We start from the raw sequence: 16,895 nt of genomic DNA on the forward strand, positions 1-16,895 counted from the left end.
AGTGAGGGGAGTACTGTCTAGTCACTGCAATTTACATAAAAAAGAATGTTATACACCTTAAGAAATTCTATAAGTATTGTGTTTCATTCCCCCCACCCCCAAAGACACTAGAGAAATGGCTTGGTTAATCTGTTGCATGTACACAAGAGAGAATCCTGGAGCAATTTAGAACAGCATGCAGTATTGTTCTTCCAAGACTGAGGCTTTTATGTTCAAAGTTAAGGAAAATAGAAATGGGAGTACAACAAAAATTGGTGTGGGGAGGTGCAACAGTTAATGAAGCTTATCCAATCTGTTAAGCACAATGAAGCCCATCAACCAGCCAATGGAAGTCCAGCCCAGCCCTCTCTTCGTGTGCCTACCCAGACTCAAATATCATCATTTGGGGTATAGCTGAGATTGATTATGGAAGAGGAGACACACTGCCTCAAATTCACACACTTCTGACCTTCAGGTGAAGCAAGAAGATTAGGTAAGAACTGCAACCCTGACAGCCTGTGAGGCAACTCTTTCTGAACTTACCTACACAGTTGTCACAAACACTGCAGTGGGAGGTCCTGGGAGGACGGAACATTTTGCAAGTATAGCAGTACTTCAACTTCACCATGTATTTATTTATAACAACTTCCATGGTACGGGCAGGTGGGCGGTAGGTTGAAGTGCCCAGGTTGTCTGCAAAGGCAAAAACATCCACAAATTATGCTCATCCCAGAATGGAACACAGGGATAGAGGGAATGTGACCATCTTCTCATCGAGTCCCCTGTCCAAAAGCAGAACTCGCAACTCACACACTGACCTCTCAGAGAGTATTGTATGCCATCTGAACAATAGAACGCCACAAGTGGGAAACAGAATCCATTTTTTGCTGCGCATTTTTTAGTAGCTAATTTTTAAATATGCATGGTTCCTCGTGTCTATACAATATTATAACTCATACAAAAAATGTAGGATTCTGAACAAACAACCCATGTTCAAAGCACACACCTTATTTTAAAATGAAAGTTTACTTGAATTAGATTTTTAAGAAAAGCCAGAGTGGAAAATAGATGTGTGAATTACTGACCTCAAGACAGAAATAATCAGACCTTTCTGATTCTCACATGTCTTTCTCTTTAGAAAGATAAACTGGCAGCCTGGTCTTGTACAGGGTTTCTTTTTGGATTCCTATATCCAGTCCTTATGCTCTATGGTGCTACAAGCCTGGCTGCAACGTTCAACAGAACAGGCACCTGGCTACAAGCAAGAGGCTTCAGAATTGTGGAGATTTTTTAGCAGCTCTGAAGCAAGCAGGTGCTATATTATGGTCTATCACCAACCAAATTTTTGTGGGCCACTTAGTGTCTGCTGGTTGCTTGGATCCATGCAAAGAATACTGGAATAGGTGGGCCAGCTATGGTCTGACCCAGCAAGAGCACATCTTATGTCCTTAAACAGGCATCCACATCTTTGCTTGGCCCACTAATGAGGGCAGCTAGACAGTCCCTATCCCAATGAGCATGATCAGCATCTATCCTAACTTCCAGGCTTTGAAACTACAGAGGTAGGCAGGGATTGTCCCAGCAACGACAATCCCTGGCTCCCTCCCCAATACCAAGGTTGGAAACAAGACTGGATTCTTTGGCAATTATGTGGCTAAGGTACTTAAAGCACTTCAGTCATACAGAGCCAAGAGGGCAAGATCCTGCCTGCTTCCTTGCTTCAGAGCTGGAAAGGGAGGTAGGAGGTTTCCTTGGCTGCTACTCGGCAGAGAAGCCCCTCTGCCAAACAGCAGCCAAAGGCAACACTCTCTCTGCCAGAAAAGGAAGGGGTGTGGCTAATGCTTGATTAAGGTGCGTTCCACACCTGAAAAAAGGAAGGGGGTTTCATTAGTCAAGCTGGAGGACACACATAGGAATACAGTTTTTGTTTCTTGACTATAAGGCCAGCAAAATATTGTGGACCACTGGTAAGTCTGAATAGTAAGGATCACTTACAACAGATTAGGTGTGCCCTAAACTGTTAAGAGATTCTAAGTAGGTACTCTTGCTTTGTAAATTTTGCACACAGTGATGGCTTAAGATGACTCCAGCACAAAGATGACAATTCGAGCATTTAAGACTTCCAAAGGACCTGATATAATCCGTGGGCATATCTTTGACATTCCTGCTTTAAGTGCTTTTTTATAGAATTGCTGCTAGTCAAATCTATAATCTGATCCACTGTGAAACATAAAATATGCCAAGTTTCTACCTTATCTCCATCATATCAAAGCACTTCCAGCCAGGATCAGACTATCAGGCTGAAGCTAAGTAAATGGGAGAAGCTACTGAACACAGCCTCCAGACAATTTTTCTGTATTGCTATTGCACAATAATTCTTAGCGTGGCAAAAGAGTTCATTTTATTTAGCTGGATTCTCAGTTGCATGCAGCTTCAGTAGTTAAATCTGTATTCAGAAAATATAGTTAACACAGAACATAAAAGCAAAAGCATAGCCAGAAGCAAATCCAGGCTACTTGGTTATAAACAACTGTACATTTAAAAATCATTTCATCAGCGCACCTCCCCTGCAGATCTAAGGAATTGGGGAGATAACATATGGAAGGAGGAATTTCCACAGCTACACAGGCTTCAGACCACTTACATCGGTAAAGGTGAATGTAATGCTTTGAACTGAACTCAGAAGCAAATAGACAAGCAGTGCAGTAGGGACAGATTAGGAGTAGTATGCATTTACATGTGAGTTAGACTCCAACCAGTATCACAACTCTAAAATGCATCTGGATAATTGACTTTTGTCCCATGTATTTGGTTCCTTCCCTTCTCCACATTGTCCTTTAAGTTGCAGTTCCATATTGCTGGATAAATTGATTTGCAAATAACTGAATTACACTCAAAATGTAGTTCTTTAGATTTCAGTGTACAAAATGAACAGGGGTGACATTATAATTTATTACTACGCTTCTTTACCAGCTTTCATATAACAAAATCACAAAACGGTTTACAATATACATTAAACCAATAAATAAAACCAATTCTAAACAAGCCAATCAATGTCCATCAGAGAGCTGCTCACTGTCAACAAACCTCCAAAAATGTATCTGAAGAATCAATAAAGCCACGAGAACAGGTATTTGGCTCCTCAATCACATAGCTTGGGCACAGGGAAAGACTGGTTTAAACTCATACTTCCAATTCCTAATAAATTGGGATCATCTGGATTTCAAGTAAGCCATCCTTCCCCTCCTTTTACCAATCCAATGAATTTTAAGATGCAGTATTAAATGCACTTCTGGTGGAAGACTAGCTGCTGAATAAAACAGTGACCTTACAATGAAATTCTTGCAACTAGTTATATAAGTTATTACTCCATGAAAATTTACTCTAGTGTGCCTGCCCACAAAAACCAGTCAGTTCTGGTGTAACCTCTCCTCTCCAAAAACTTTGTAAGCTTCCCTACCTGGTCACCTACAAGTGAACAGCCAGAAACGAATTATGACAGACAGCTAGAAGCTGTCTTCCCTCCATGCTCTGAATGTTTAACTCACACAAGCTGCCCCTCAAACTGCTTCAGAGGAATGGAACAGCAATAGGGCTGGGCGATATATCATCCAAAACCGGTTTGAAGTTCACATCGTTATAATTGTTTCATAATATTTGAGCCGGCAATATATTGCGAATCGCAATGTGTGTAAGGGCTAGGGCCTGGCGATATCTGGTTTTCAACATCACAATAACTCACCAGCTAAACACTGCAATGTTATTACCAGCTAAACATTGCAAACTTCCACAATGTCTGAAATAAGGATGGATCTATACAGAGGCAAACAGGACAATATCCTGGCAACTGCTACTAAGGGGTCTAAAATAGATAAATGACAGTATTATCAATCATCACACACTCAGTTTCATCAGCAGGCCAAAATGCATCCCAACAGGACTTCTGGTTTTTGGCTTGGCTACCAAACGGTGGTATTCAGGACAACCCAAAGTACGGCAATGAGCCATTAAAGGTAAAGGTAAAGGGACCCCTGACCATTAGGTCCAGTAGTGACCGACTCTGGGGTTGCGCGCTCATCTCGCATTATTGGCTGAGGGAGCCGGCATATAGCTTCCAGGTCATGTGGCCAGCATGACAAAGCCGCTTCTGGAAAACCAGAGCAGCACATGGAAACGCTGTTTACCTTCCCGCTGTAGCGGGTCCTATTTATCTACTTGCATTTTGACATGCTTTCGAACTGCTAGGTTGGCAAGAGCTGGGACCAAGCAACGGGAGCTCACCCCGTCACAGGGATTCGAACCGCCGACCTTCTGATCGGCAAGCCCTAGGCTCAGTGGTTTAACCCACAGTGCCACCTGGGTCCCATAAGCCATTAGTGAATACAAATCTGGGACTGCCAGTAAGCCTGCTAGGAGGCAGAAGCAGCAGTGGCAGAAACAGCTTGCCATGACCGCAGTATGTGTCGGCAGTAGTGGCGACAACCTGCAGGGCCTTACGGCGGCAGAACAAACAGTGGCAACTTGTAAGGCCTCACAGTGGCAACAGGAGCTGACGGGAGTAGCAGCAGCACCCTGTGAGGACTCACAACAGCGATGGGAGGCAGTGGCAGTAGCAGTGGCAGCCTGCAAGGACTCACAGCAGTGACGGGAGGTGGCAGCTGAGCAGCAGCAGCCTGTGAGGCCCCACGGTGACAGGAGGTGGCAGCTGTAGCGGCGGCGGCATGCAAAGCCTCAAGGCAGTGACAAGAGGTGGCTGCAGTAATGACACCCTGCAAGGCCTCACAGCAGCAATGGGATAGGGCTGCAGTAAAGGCAGTGGCCTGCAAGAGAGTGATGGCAGCAGCCTGTGAGGTCTTGCGGTGGCCATGGGAAGTGGCAGCAGTAGCAGCATTACTGTCTTACAGTGGTGACAGAATTTGGCAGCAGAAGCGGCGGTGGTCTGTGAGTTCTCGTGGCAGATGCCTGCTGGGACTTGCAGCAATGACAGGAGGTGACAGCAGTAGTGACATCCTGCGAGCCTTGCGTTGGTGACAGGAGATGGCAGCAATCTTAGTGGCGGCCTGCGAGGCCTCGCCGTGGTGGCAAGGTGGGAGGTGGTGGCAGAAGTTGTGGCAGCCTGCCTCAGCGAGGCCTTGCAGGACACCTGTGCTTCTGCTACTGTCTCCTGCCACCACCGCAAGGTCTTGCAGGTTGCCGCTACTGCCACCGGTGTGACAAGGCCTTGCAGGCTGTCACTGCTTCTGCCACTGCCACAAGGCCTTGCAGACCACCACTACTGCCGCCACCATGACAAGGCCTAACTGGCTGCCACTGCTTCTGCTGCCGCCACCCACTACCATGCCAAGGCTTCGCAGGCTGCTGATTATTGTGCCACTGCTGCCAGGCTTCTGCTGCTTCTGTGCCCTTTTTGTTAATGGTTCTGCTGCCGCCAGGCTGCTGCCTAGCAGGCTGCTGGTAGTCTCAGATTATTTGTATTCACTATGACTCATCACCGTACTTTGGATTGTCCGGAATACCACCATTTGATAGCCAAGCCCAAAACCAAAAGTCTCATTTGGATGCATTTTGTCTTGCCTGCTGCCAAAAGTGACCATGAGGTGATTGATAATATCATCATTTATCAGTTTTAGACCCTTTAGTAGTAGCAGTTGCCAGGACATTGTCCTGTTCGCCTCTATGTCTAGTTCCTTCCTTATTTCAGATATTGTGATATATCTGAAATATATTGCCCAGCGCTAAACAGCAACAATAAATATCTGGCTCAGTTGAGGAACTGGCAGAAATTATCTGACAGCTTATCACCACCAAGGCTAAACCACAGGATAAGCTTCAAGTTCAACACTCACTATGCCTGCATCATAATTTGTTCCAAGCCACAGAGCAGAAATGAGAAGGCTGGTACAATATTTAAGCCAATAGCAAAGGTTGCAAGGTTTTTAGCTGGGGCAATCAGAATAAAATCCACTATTTGACTATTGATTCAAAATCCTAAAATGTATTTTATATAACTGACTTTTTATTTCTATTCTTTGTATATCATATTCTTTGTATGACTGATGGCTGAAGCATCACGGGTTTTCCCTAGAAAAGGTTTAAGCTATTAGGTCCCTCCAGTGAAGATCTGGCAACTGCTTTGTCTCCCTTCATGATAGCCTCAGACTCAGGAAAATGCTCAAATGAGGATGTTGCATACCATGAGATCACTAGCAGAGTTTAAATTTTTTCCCAAGGATGTAGAAGAGTGACAACTAGAACCTCACCTATCCATTTCTCCAGGTCTGCAGCTTCACTGGGGGTGGCTCTGGGCAGGATACCGGGATCTCTGAAACTGGTCTGCAGCAAAGAGCTGATGACAAAGAGGAACAGGATGCCAGCAATGATGGGAATGGCCAAGGTCAGGTTACGAGCCAAGAAGGGACAGCTGAAAAAAAGAACAACACATTTTTAAAGTAGGGCCTCCATTCACTGCACAAACACTTCACTCACGGACAGTGTCTTACTTGGCCACTGGAGCCAACAGATCATAACTTCTTCAAATTCCACCCTGCAAAATTCTGTAGATCTTTTAGAAGAATATGATTAAGGACCACATTGCAAATAAACTCACAAGTTACATGCCTGCAAAAATTACTAGTCGGCTAAGAGGCAAATTGTCTGTGCATCCATGCTCGTTATGGAGTTGGGACAGAGTGGATGAGGGACAGAGTGATCTCCTGCCCCTTCCCTTTATGGAGTTTCATATGCCTGCCTACATAAAACTCCTGGTCACCTATGCCTGCCAGGCAAATTGCTAAATGCAAGGCTGGATTAAGGGGCAGAGTGGACAGCAATAGCTATCTTATGAGGTCAGAATCATTTACAGTCATAGCTTATTCCTGGAGTAAATCCTTCCCTACTACACAATCTTTTTAAAATGTGGTTTTTTTGCCCGGGGGGGGGAGAGTTATTGGGTTGCTTTTATTTTGATTATATATTTTGTGGATTTATATTTTGATTTTGTTCTGTGAACTGCCCCAAGACCTCTGGGTATAGGGCAGTATATAAATTCAATAAATAAAAATAAAATAAAATAAAAACAATCTAGTTTTTCCTTAAATCCTGAAGAAAGCAAATCTACAAACTAGTTACTTCATTTCCCCCTCCTTTTTTCAATACCTCTCCACTAAGTTCTTACAAGTGTAAACTTGATACAGTTTCTAAAGACTGTTTAGTCACATAGCTGATGGCCTCTTATCTTATTAACCTGCTGTGTATATATCCACTTTTATCATTGTTTTTTATATAATGTATACAGCTCCATTTTTAATGAACAAATAGCTGAATATCTTATCAGATTTCTATCACAGAGATATTGTGAGGGAGGCCACAATTATTATGTTTCACTGAAGGAGAACAGGGACTATGAGGTAACTTACTTGTCAACGGCTACCTGGTGCCAGTGTGACTGCATGAGACTTGACAATGCCAATATTTGTCTGGATCACACTGGTTCACAATTATTTGGTGTTGGAAAACACAGCAAATCTACTGGTTAGAACAAGCTTCACTGTCTCCAGCAATTTTGGATCACCTTGCTGAAGCACAGCCGTTCTTCCCTTGCTCTTTAACTCAAGGTTGACATGCCACCAGACCCTGTGCCTCCAGCATCTACTCTGAGCTATACTGTACAGTCTTACCTTAGTTTTTGAACAGCTTAGTTCTCAAACATTTTGGCTCTTGAACGCCGCAAACCCAGAAGTGACTGTTCTAGCTTGCGAACTATTTTTGGAAGCCGAACATTCGACAAGGCTTCCACGGCTTCTGATTGGCTGCAGGAGCTTCCTGCAGCCAATCAGAAGCCGCGCTTTGGTTTCTAAATGTTTTGGAACTCGAACGGACTTCCACAACAGATTCTGTTCGACTTCCAAGGTATGACTGTACTCTGGTCCACCAAAGTGGGGGGCCAGATTACTGGAACTGTTGCGTCTGATGTTAACAAAGCCAGATCCAAACTAGATTTTTTTTAAATAAAAGAACAGGAACTCCATCTGAATCCAGAAGTGGCAATGGCATTTAAATCCTTATTTAGGGTTTCAATATTGGAGACCACAAATATAGTCCAATGACATGTCACCATATCTGGGAGAGGGGGAAATTAGCGAGAGAGAACCTGATCATGCTGGGCCTAGAGTTGTCAATGGTAACCATGGCATTCTTTTTTAAAAGGAGAAGAAGGGTGGGTGGGAGCTTGATTTGAGAAGTGGGAGCGAGCTGTGTGTCGTGAGGTAAATTAATACTATTTCTGTTCTGTTCTTTTCAGTAAAGAACAGATTTGCAAGGGCTGGGGTTGTTTGGCAGAAAGACAGCCACAAAGGCTGCGGAAGGTGCAGTGAATGAGCTGATATTAAGACTGTGGCAGAAGCACACGAGGCTTGTCAACTAACCAGGGGAAAATGTCCTTGTCTGATCCTGTGACTTTAAACAGCAGTTTGGTCTGTGGAAATAAACAGGTGACATTTCACATAGCTTGGAGATCAGTATTACCACTTCTTAGCATGCACCATTCGAAGCACGGCTGCAGAGACCAGCTAAAAGCCCCACAACCTTGGACAGTGGGGGGCAATTCAGCACAAACCCTGCTTCCTCTGAAATGTTTATCACGCAGGATGCAACATATAACATATCATGTTTACTAATCCATATGGGTTTTAGTGGATCCCAAGCAGCTACTTAAGCTTATCTATGTAAACAGGGGTATTTCAAAGGCTAACTAGGATTGATTGATTGATTTTATATATCGTCCTTCAGGGCAGTTTGCAGAATAAAATGCAAGATAAAACACAAGTAGAGAATTGAACCAAAACAACAAAACAAGACCCCTCTTTCCCACAGCTACATTTAACAGGCTGTAGTATATCAATCAGCCCAAGGCCTGGTTGAAGAGGAACGTTTTTCCCTAGTGTCTAAAATACAGTGGTACCTCTGGTTAAGAACTTAATTCGTTCCTGAGGTCCGTTCTTAACCTGAAACTGTTCTTAACCTGAAGCACCACTTTAGTTAATGGGGCCTCCTGCTGCCGCTGTGCCACAGGAGCACAATTTCTGTTCTCATCCTGAAGCAAAGTTCTTAACCTGAGGTACTATTTCTGGGTTAGCGGAGTCTATAACCTGAAGCGTTTGTAACCTGAGGTACCACTGTATATATACTGAAGGCGCCAAATGAACCTCCCTGGGGAGAGCGTTCCACAAACAGGGAGCCACTACAGAAAAGGCCCATTCTCATGTTGCCACCCTCCGGACCTCAAATGGAGGAGGCACACAAAGAAGGGCTTCAGATGATGAACACAGAGTCCAGGACGGTTTATATAGGGAGAGGCGGTCCAGAAATGGATCATCTCAACAATAACGTATTATATTTGCATGGATTCTGGAGTAACAGCTTCTGAGCCCAGCACACTGGCTGAGGAAGAAGCACACTTCCCCCTTCATTCTCACCCCTACTACAGATAACCAAAAGCACAAGCAAATGGAAAACAGCACAAACCCCCCTGCCAGCCAGCATCTTGCGGTCTGCCTTGCAGGCAAGGCAAAAGCAGCATGGATTTTGCTGAACAGTGGGCAGAAAGGGAAAGTGTACACAAGCGAAAGAATGGCAAAGGTCCCTTCTAGCTAGCTCCACCCTCCAATCTGCAAAACTACAGTGGTACCTCTGGTTAAGAACTTAATTTGTTCTGGAGGTCCATTCTTAACCTGAGGTACCACTTTAGCTAAAGGGGCCTCCCGCTGCCGCGCGATTTCTGTTCTCATCCTGAAGCAAAGTTCTTAACCCGAGGTACTATTTCTGGGTTAGCGGAGTCTGTAACCTGAAGCGTCTGTAACCCGAGGTACCACGGTAGTTATTCCAAGGCGCTATTTCACTTATCAAAATCATATCAACTTTTGATCTAGCGGGGGAGGGGGAGAGAAAATTCCAGAGAGGAAGCTTAAGTCTTGTCAACTTAAGGAACAGCATTAAGATGTCTTCTGAAGCAAAGTCAGCTTCTCAGAATATAAAGTCGAAGCTGAAGGTGGTTAAGGTTTTCTGTGACTGCAAACAACGTACAGGCAGCTAGGGTACTGCGGCTGGTTTCTGTTTATGTACGTATATTCCGGCGTATAAGACGACTGGGCATATAAGACGACCCCCAACTTTTCCAGTTAAAATATAGAGTTTGGGGTATACTTGCCGTATAAGAAATACGACCCGGCATATAAGACGACCCCCCCCCGGACTTTTGAGAAGATTTTCCTGGGTTAAAAAGTAGTCTTATATGCAGGAATATACAGTACAGTCGTACTTCGGGTTACGAACTCGATCTGTTCTGGGTCGCAGTTCGTAACCCGAAAAGGTCGCAAACCGAGCGCCTTTTTTGCGCATGCGCAAAGCGCGCTGCTTCTGCGCATGCGCGGAACACGCGCACGACGAAAACACTTCCAGGTTTGCGGAGTTCGTAACCCGAACTGTTCACAACCCGAGCGGTTCGTAACCCGAGGTACGACTGTAGTTGATATGTGTGGTGTGGTACAGGATGGCATGAGGATAGTGCTACTGCATACTATGAGGCAACACCACAATCACACCAGTACCGAGATCCATCCACAGCGCAGGTCACATGGGCTGGATCCAGAATTGGCCTCCACAGTCACTTACAGCCCCATTGTTAAAAACGTGTTTATGGAAGACAATCTTACTCGGCTACGAGTGATCACCAAAGAAGAAGATGGGCTGGTTAAACATATTAAACTGACCCAGTGTTTTACAGTAGCAAAGACAAAGCTTACAACTACACTCTCCTAACGGCTGGCATGGAATAACAGGGCCTAGCTGCTAAAACTCCCAAGATTAAATTTCCACCAAAGGCAAGGAGAGCTGGACATGCAAGCAGAGGCTTTAGAGTCAAAACTAGCACTCTGGGGAACGCACTATTTACATAAGGAAAACACAGAACACCCCCGCCCACTGCAGAAGGACTTTACTATTATAAGCACTGATAATCACACGGACTCCCAACACATACACAAAAGCTGCCCAAATATTTCCTGATACCTAGTCATGAGAGGATTAGAGGAATCTGATGCACCTCCCAAGTTCAGTTGTGAAGCCACACCAGATCAACACTAGTATCATCTGCTGCAGCTGTCCTTTGATTTCCCTTTTGTGCAAGCAAGGGCAGAGGGACATGCCATAAACTCTTCACATACATCCCTGAATCCTCCACCACTCTTCCTTCCCCACAGTGGTGCTAATCCCAGTGGTCAGAGAGGGTGTAACAAAAGATGTGCCCCCCCCCTTTAAAGGGTTTTTAAACCTAGGAGCCAAATACCATTCTTGACAAAACACCAGATACCACAACGTGAAGCTAGCACAGAGTATGTCTCTCTCCCTCCCCACCCCCCTTCCTGGCTAAAAGCCTCTAAGTGTCTAACAGAGACGTCTTAATTGCATGTTAGAAGGAGATTGGGAGCTGGCGTGCTATGGTCCATGGGGTCACGAAGAGTCGGACACGACTAAACGACTAAACAATAACAAGAGCTGTTTCTCATGATATGGCAGGCTTCTATTTAAGCATTCACCTGTTAGTCATAGACAACAAGGAACCGGATGCCAGCTCTCAAGCTGCCTACACACTTTGGTGGACATTTACAAGGTTGATATAGAGGCTGCTGGAGAATGTGTATGCATGGCAGCTGAATACGCTGAATAGTTCCCACACTGCTGCCAAACAACTCTAGCAGAATGGGAGACAGGCCCTGCAGACCTGATACAAGCTAGCACATCCCAAATGGAGCAATGGAGGCAGTTTCAAGCGGTCTCCATGTGCCAGCAGTATCTTGGAAAACTGCCTCAATTCTACGCATTAGCAGGTAAAGGTAAAGGACCCCTGGATAGTTAAGTCCAGTCAAAGGCTGTGGCTCCCATCTCACTTTTCAGGCCGAGGGAGCCGGCGTTTGTCCATGGGCAGCTTTCCGGGTCGTGGCCAGCAAGACTAAACCGCTACTGGCGCACGGAGGACCATGATGAGTGCCAGAGCGCATGGAAATGCCATTTACCTTCCCGTCAGAGCAGTACCTATTTATCTACTTGAACTGGTATGGCATAAACTGGTACAAAGCAATGGGAGCTCACTCCATCACGCAGATTCAAACTGCTGACCTTTCTATCATACTCATTAGCACAACACTGAACACACACATACACAACTGATTCACTTCCACCTGCCTTTGCAAGACAGCTCGCATGCCTTCAGAAGATCTTGTTTCCACACAAACACACACACACAAACACACACAGCACACAAGTGGTTAGAATATGAACACAAGTCAGACAGGGCTCAATCAAACGTTCACTTGCATGAACATTCAACGTCATGCTAGACGAATGCCCTGTAAGATGAATTTTTCGCTTAACGAAGAGATTTTTCGAGCGGAGGTTGCCTCGCAAGACAAAAAATTCGTCTAGCAAATCGCGGTTTCCCATAGGAATGCATTGAAATTCAATTAATGTGTTCCTATGGGCAAAAAATAAAATAAAAAATTCAATGCATTCCTATGGGATTCGCTAGACGAATTTTTCATTATACGAATTGACCCGTGGAACGAATTAAATTCGTCTAGCAAGGCACCACTGTATGTAGTTCCTAGTGGCTCTTTGCATTCTCCCTGCCCCACAGACAATTATGCTTCTTACTCTGCAAGAAGACCACCATGAATCCTACCCTTTCTAATCATGTCTTGCATTTCCACCTAAGCTTTGGAGCAAATTTAATAAGTGGCAGCCTCTCCTATGGTGTCATCTGAAGTTAACTTCTTGAATGTTTGTGTCATTCACTGAAAAACAACTTCTTAAATCATCCCAACCTCAGATCTTACTTTCAATGAGTCAAGTCAGCTTTCTTCACTTATGTTAGCCTAATAACCAATGGTGAAAGGATTCACTCAGGTCCATTCATAGAGCACTTGGAAGACAAAGTGGGGGGAAAAGAAGCACCCCCCCTTATTTTCCTATTAGAACAAGTATGCAAGTATGCATGCACACACTGGCGGAGAAGGAGGAGGAGGAGGAGGAGGAGGAGGAGGAGGAGGAGGAGGAGGAGGAAGAAGAAGAAGAAGAAGAAGAAGAAGAAGAAGAAGAAGAAGAAGAAGAAGAAGAAGAAGAAGAAGAAGAGGAGTAGTAGTAGTAGTAAGGAATCTCAAAGTGGCTCGGGGTGCCATTGCAGCTGCCACCCCGCCCGCGCATGCCCCCATGGGCGGCATGCCACGCCCCCAGGACACGCGCCAGTCCCGCCCCCGCCTGCTCCCCCCCCAAGTTCCGCCACTGCATGCACACTTACAGGCTGAGGGAAATGAGAAGCCCAAAGTCTTGCACATTTATTTATTTCACCTTGCCTTTCACCTTTGGTTATGATCCGTTGTAAAATGCCTTGGGGGATCCTAACAATTCAATACAAAACTACTAACTCCTTGGTGGCATGGGGGGAGGGGGGGCTGAGAAAGATGGTGGAGAAAAGGGATGTCAATACCTCTCACCATTTTTCTGGTATTGGTGACACTATGGCTGTTTTTATTGTCCTTTTTCTTACAATTAAAGCATGCGATGCAGGATGCCTTCACTAAGCAGTATTTTGATGTGCCTCTTGTGTGGGCTGCAGGCACCAAGCAAAGTTTCTGCATTTTCAGGAGAGGGCTATGTCAGCAGTAAGAATGTAAGAAGAGGCCAAGTGTTACTGGCTCAGCCTCTCTCCACAACACGTCATTTTAAGGGCTTTTCATGGGCTACTGCTGCCAATGGGAATGCCACCAGTGGGAGAGGAAGTGAACTCTGCCAGATGTTTCCAGGATGAATCTTGTATCAATTGCTTTCTCACACCTAACGTATCTCACAATGTTGATGCAAGAATAAACTAGCAAGGGGGGGGGGAAGCTACCCTAAGCCCTAAGAAATGTAATAAAGGAAAAAAATATTTAGTGCTTATCCAAAAGCAGGGACTTTATTACAGCAGTGGCACTGGAATCACAAAATTCCCTCCCCTCTTGGGGTCAGAAGCACACACCCGCCCTTTCAAAAGGAGTGTAAAAACCATGCCTATTTCGCTGTGCCTTTTCAGTATTATCTTGTCTTATCAAGTAAAGCTTTTGATACCGTGCCTTCACACAAAACACAGTACTGCAGCACCTAACAAAGATACTGTGGCATACTGGTTTACTGCTCAGAAAACGCCATCAAAGAGGGGTTCCTAAATCTTACCTGTACATGCACACAGTTATATATGTTAAGCTTCTATGGACTAGACAGTAGCCTGGCGAATTGGGGCTCTAGTCCACAACAACCTTATGCCACAGTTAAGCCCGCAATCCTATGCACCCCTAAAAGTGGGAGGAAACACCCATTGAACACAGCGGGACTTTCTAGAGGAAAAGGTTTCATTGCACGCCGCACCTGGCCAGCCTTTCAGTCGCCACAAGGCGCAAACAGGTTACACCCTCTAGCAATTAGCTTAACCTTAAGCTCGGTTGCTGCCTACGGCAATCACGAAAAAGGTTGACTATGTGGAAACACTCTGCGACCCCTTTCGGGGCTGGGGTTGGAAAGCGAGGTCACGGTTTTGCAAGGAAGGAAATAAATGTCAAAAAGCAGGAAGGGTTGTTGGGTGTCGTCGTCCCCCGTCCCCCCGTCCCCAGCCTGTGCTTCTCCGCTCCATCACTCACGGACTCACTCGAAGGCGAAGAAGAGGCCGCTGGTGACCACGATGAGGCCGAGCGTGAGGAGGAAGACGCCGCTGTGCCGGGCCAGCATGAGGCGGCCTCCGCAGTAGAAGCGGTTGCGCCCGGGGAAGACTTCCCACTTGCGGCGGCGCCCGTGCGCCGGGGTGGCGGCTGCCACGGAAGAGGCCGCCGGCGCCGGAGGCTCCGAGGAAGGAGGAGCGGCCGGGGTGCCCGGCGGGATCTGCCGGTACTCGCATTCCTTCATGGTGATGGCGCCGGCCGGCCTCCCCCGTCCAGACCCCACCGAGCGGCGGCAGCGGCGGCCTCTGGCGCAGCCAGGACCGCCCGGCAGGCAGGAAGGGAGAGACCCGCTCGGCAGCTCCGTCGCCCCGCCCTCAGCGGCAGAGGGAGAATGAGCCGGCGGGCGGGCGGGCACCGGCACACACCCCCTGCCCGCCGAGGCCTCCCGCCACAGCGCCTCCCTCGCGCCGGCTGGCCTGGAGTCCGCGCTGCAGCCGCCGGCCTTGCCTGAGCAGCTCCCGCCGCCTTCCCTCAGGAGGGGGGGGGGGGAAGAAGCGCGCACCAAAGCCCGCCGCCGCCGCGCAGGCAGCTCCCTCCGCTTCTTCACTCCGCCCCACTCGCCTCCCCTCACCCACCGTGCTGCTCTGTACTGAAAACTCCTTTGTCTTCAAGTAAAAGGCCTGTCGGGCCTTCGGCTTCCGATGATTCAAGGCTTTTCCCGCTCTCTTTAAACTGAATTCCGCGGGAAGTGACTCTGACCGCGGGGCAGAGTACCGGCGGTGTCTTTTTGTAAAGAAACAGGGCCAGTCCCTTGTTGTTGTTGCTACACATCACCAGTATCCCTTAAATGCCGTTTCCCGTAAGGAACAATCAAGGTCCTTTTGAGCATCTCACAAGCAGGGCATGAAAGTAAACCGGCTTTTCCTGATCCTTGTATGCTCCCGAGCATCTGGTACTCGACTCTGAAGGTGGAGGTTCCATTAACTATCATATATAATTTCCCCTACTTCTAAAGAGATGGAGAAAAGACCCATTTCAATGGGTCTTCTCTGAGTAAAGCTTAGTTAAATGCCACCCTTATTCCCACACAAGAAAGGTTTATTATCTATCGTGTGCTATTCACTCGAACTCAGGACGCAAGGGAGAAACGTGCTAAGAGGAAGGCACGCATGGCAAATCCACACCAGGATCAACTCCTGCCCAGAAACCAATGTCCCCACTGTGGAAGGACATGTGGGTCCAGAATTGGCCTCCACAGTCACCTACGGACTCATTGTTAAAACAGTGTTTATGGAAGACAATCTTACTCGGCTACGGGTGATCACCAAAGAAGACTATTTTAAACATTTTAAGCTCACAGAACTTCTTGCCTATTTACTTAGGTAAACATGTATTATTTGTCAACAGAATTACCGTATGTACTATCCCTTCAAAGCAATAGATGTTCCCATGAATGAAAATTATGTTGCATCCTGTACAGAAGTCACAATGTATATAGAAGACAAATATGGTTTGATGCACTAGTGAAACCAATTTGTGGTTGAAAAAGGGGGGGGGGGATGAAACGTTTTTGTCTCCTGCGCAATGACTCACCGTCTGCATCTGTGTTGTATTCAGCTGGTAGGTTGAACTTTACATGCTGAATGGGCTACAATATCAAATGGTAATCATACATGGCTTCCCCTGGCAAAACGCTCTTCATTGTGATGGGTGAGCATAGAGGACAGGTTTGAACCCTGCATGCAGCCTTGTTTGAGAGGGATTGCAGTGTGTTTGCTCTGTGTGCAAACATTCTACTATGGGATCCCTGCCAAGTCCAGGCAGCCCAGTTTACGAACCCATTACAAAGGTTACCACAAAGTATACCACTTCTTTTTTTCCATAGGCATGAATGGCAACCATCCACATACATCAGGTGTAGCCAACATGGTATCCTCTAGATATGTTAGACTTCAGCGCTCATCATCCCTAACCACTGACCATGCTGGCTAGTCTGGAAGGAGTCCAATATCTTTGCTACCTCTGACATAGACGGTGGAAAGCAATTACACTTCAGGGCACCATGGGGAGCTTAACCTGCTCCTTGCCCTCGTAATCCAAATCTTTAAAAATCAAGCATATTCCTACTTGCATGCCTTAGCTCCATATCAGCTTCTGTTTCTTGGTCACACCCAA

The 16,895-nt window shown here is 46.3% G+C and overlaps 1 protein-coding gene across 8 annotated transcripts in view; it reads right to left on the minus strand.

The window, feature by feature from the left end:
• The window catches only part of ZDHHC18 (zinc finger DHHC-type palmitoyltransferase 18), a 31,651-nt gene extending 16,409 nt beyond the window's left edge, over positions 1-15,242 (minus strand). For 3 of the 8 annotated variants that reach the window (XR_004692893.2, XM_035121100.2, XM_035121102.2), the window contains exons 1-3: positions 14,711-15,240; positions 6,240-6,400; positions 523-672 (exon numbers count right to left, since the gene is read on the minus strand). Coding sequence is in view for 6 of the 8 variants with exons in the window: in XM_035121100.2 (XP_034976991.2) it covers positions 523-672; positions 6,240-6,400; positions 14,711-14,964 (565 nt within the window). In the remaining 2 variants the exon portion in view is untranslated. Of the gene's footprint in view, positions 1-522; positions 673-6,239; positions 6,401-14,702 lie in introns of all 8 variants that reach the window. The other 5 variants (XR_009557740.1, XM_060275786.1, XM_035121101.2 and 2 more) reach the window with 4 other exon arrangements.
• Between the last annotated feature and the right edge of the window lie 1,653 nt (positions 15,243-16,895).

This window comes from Zootoca vivipara, chromosome 6, assembly GCF_963506605.1.
Source record: "Zootoca vivipara chromosome 6, rZooViv1.1, whole genome shotgun sequence".
Classification (NCBI taxonomy): Eukaryota; Metazoa; Chordata; class Lepidosauria; order Squamata; family Lacertidae; genus Zootoca; species Zootoca vivipara.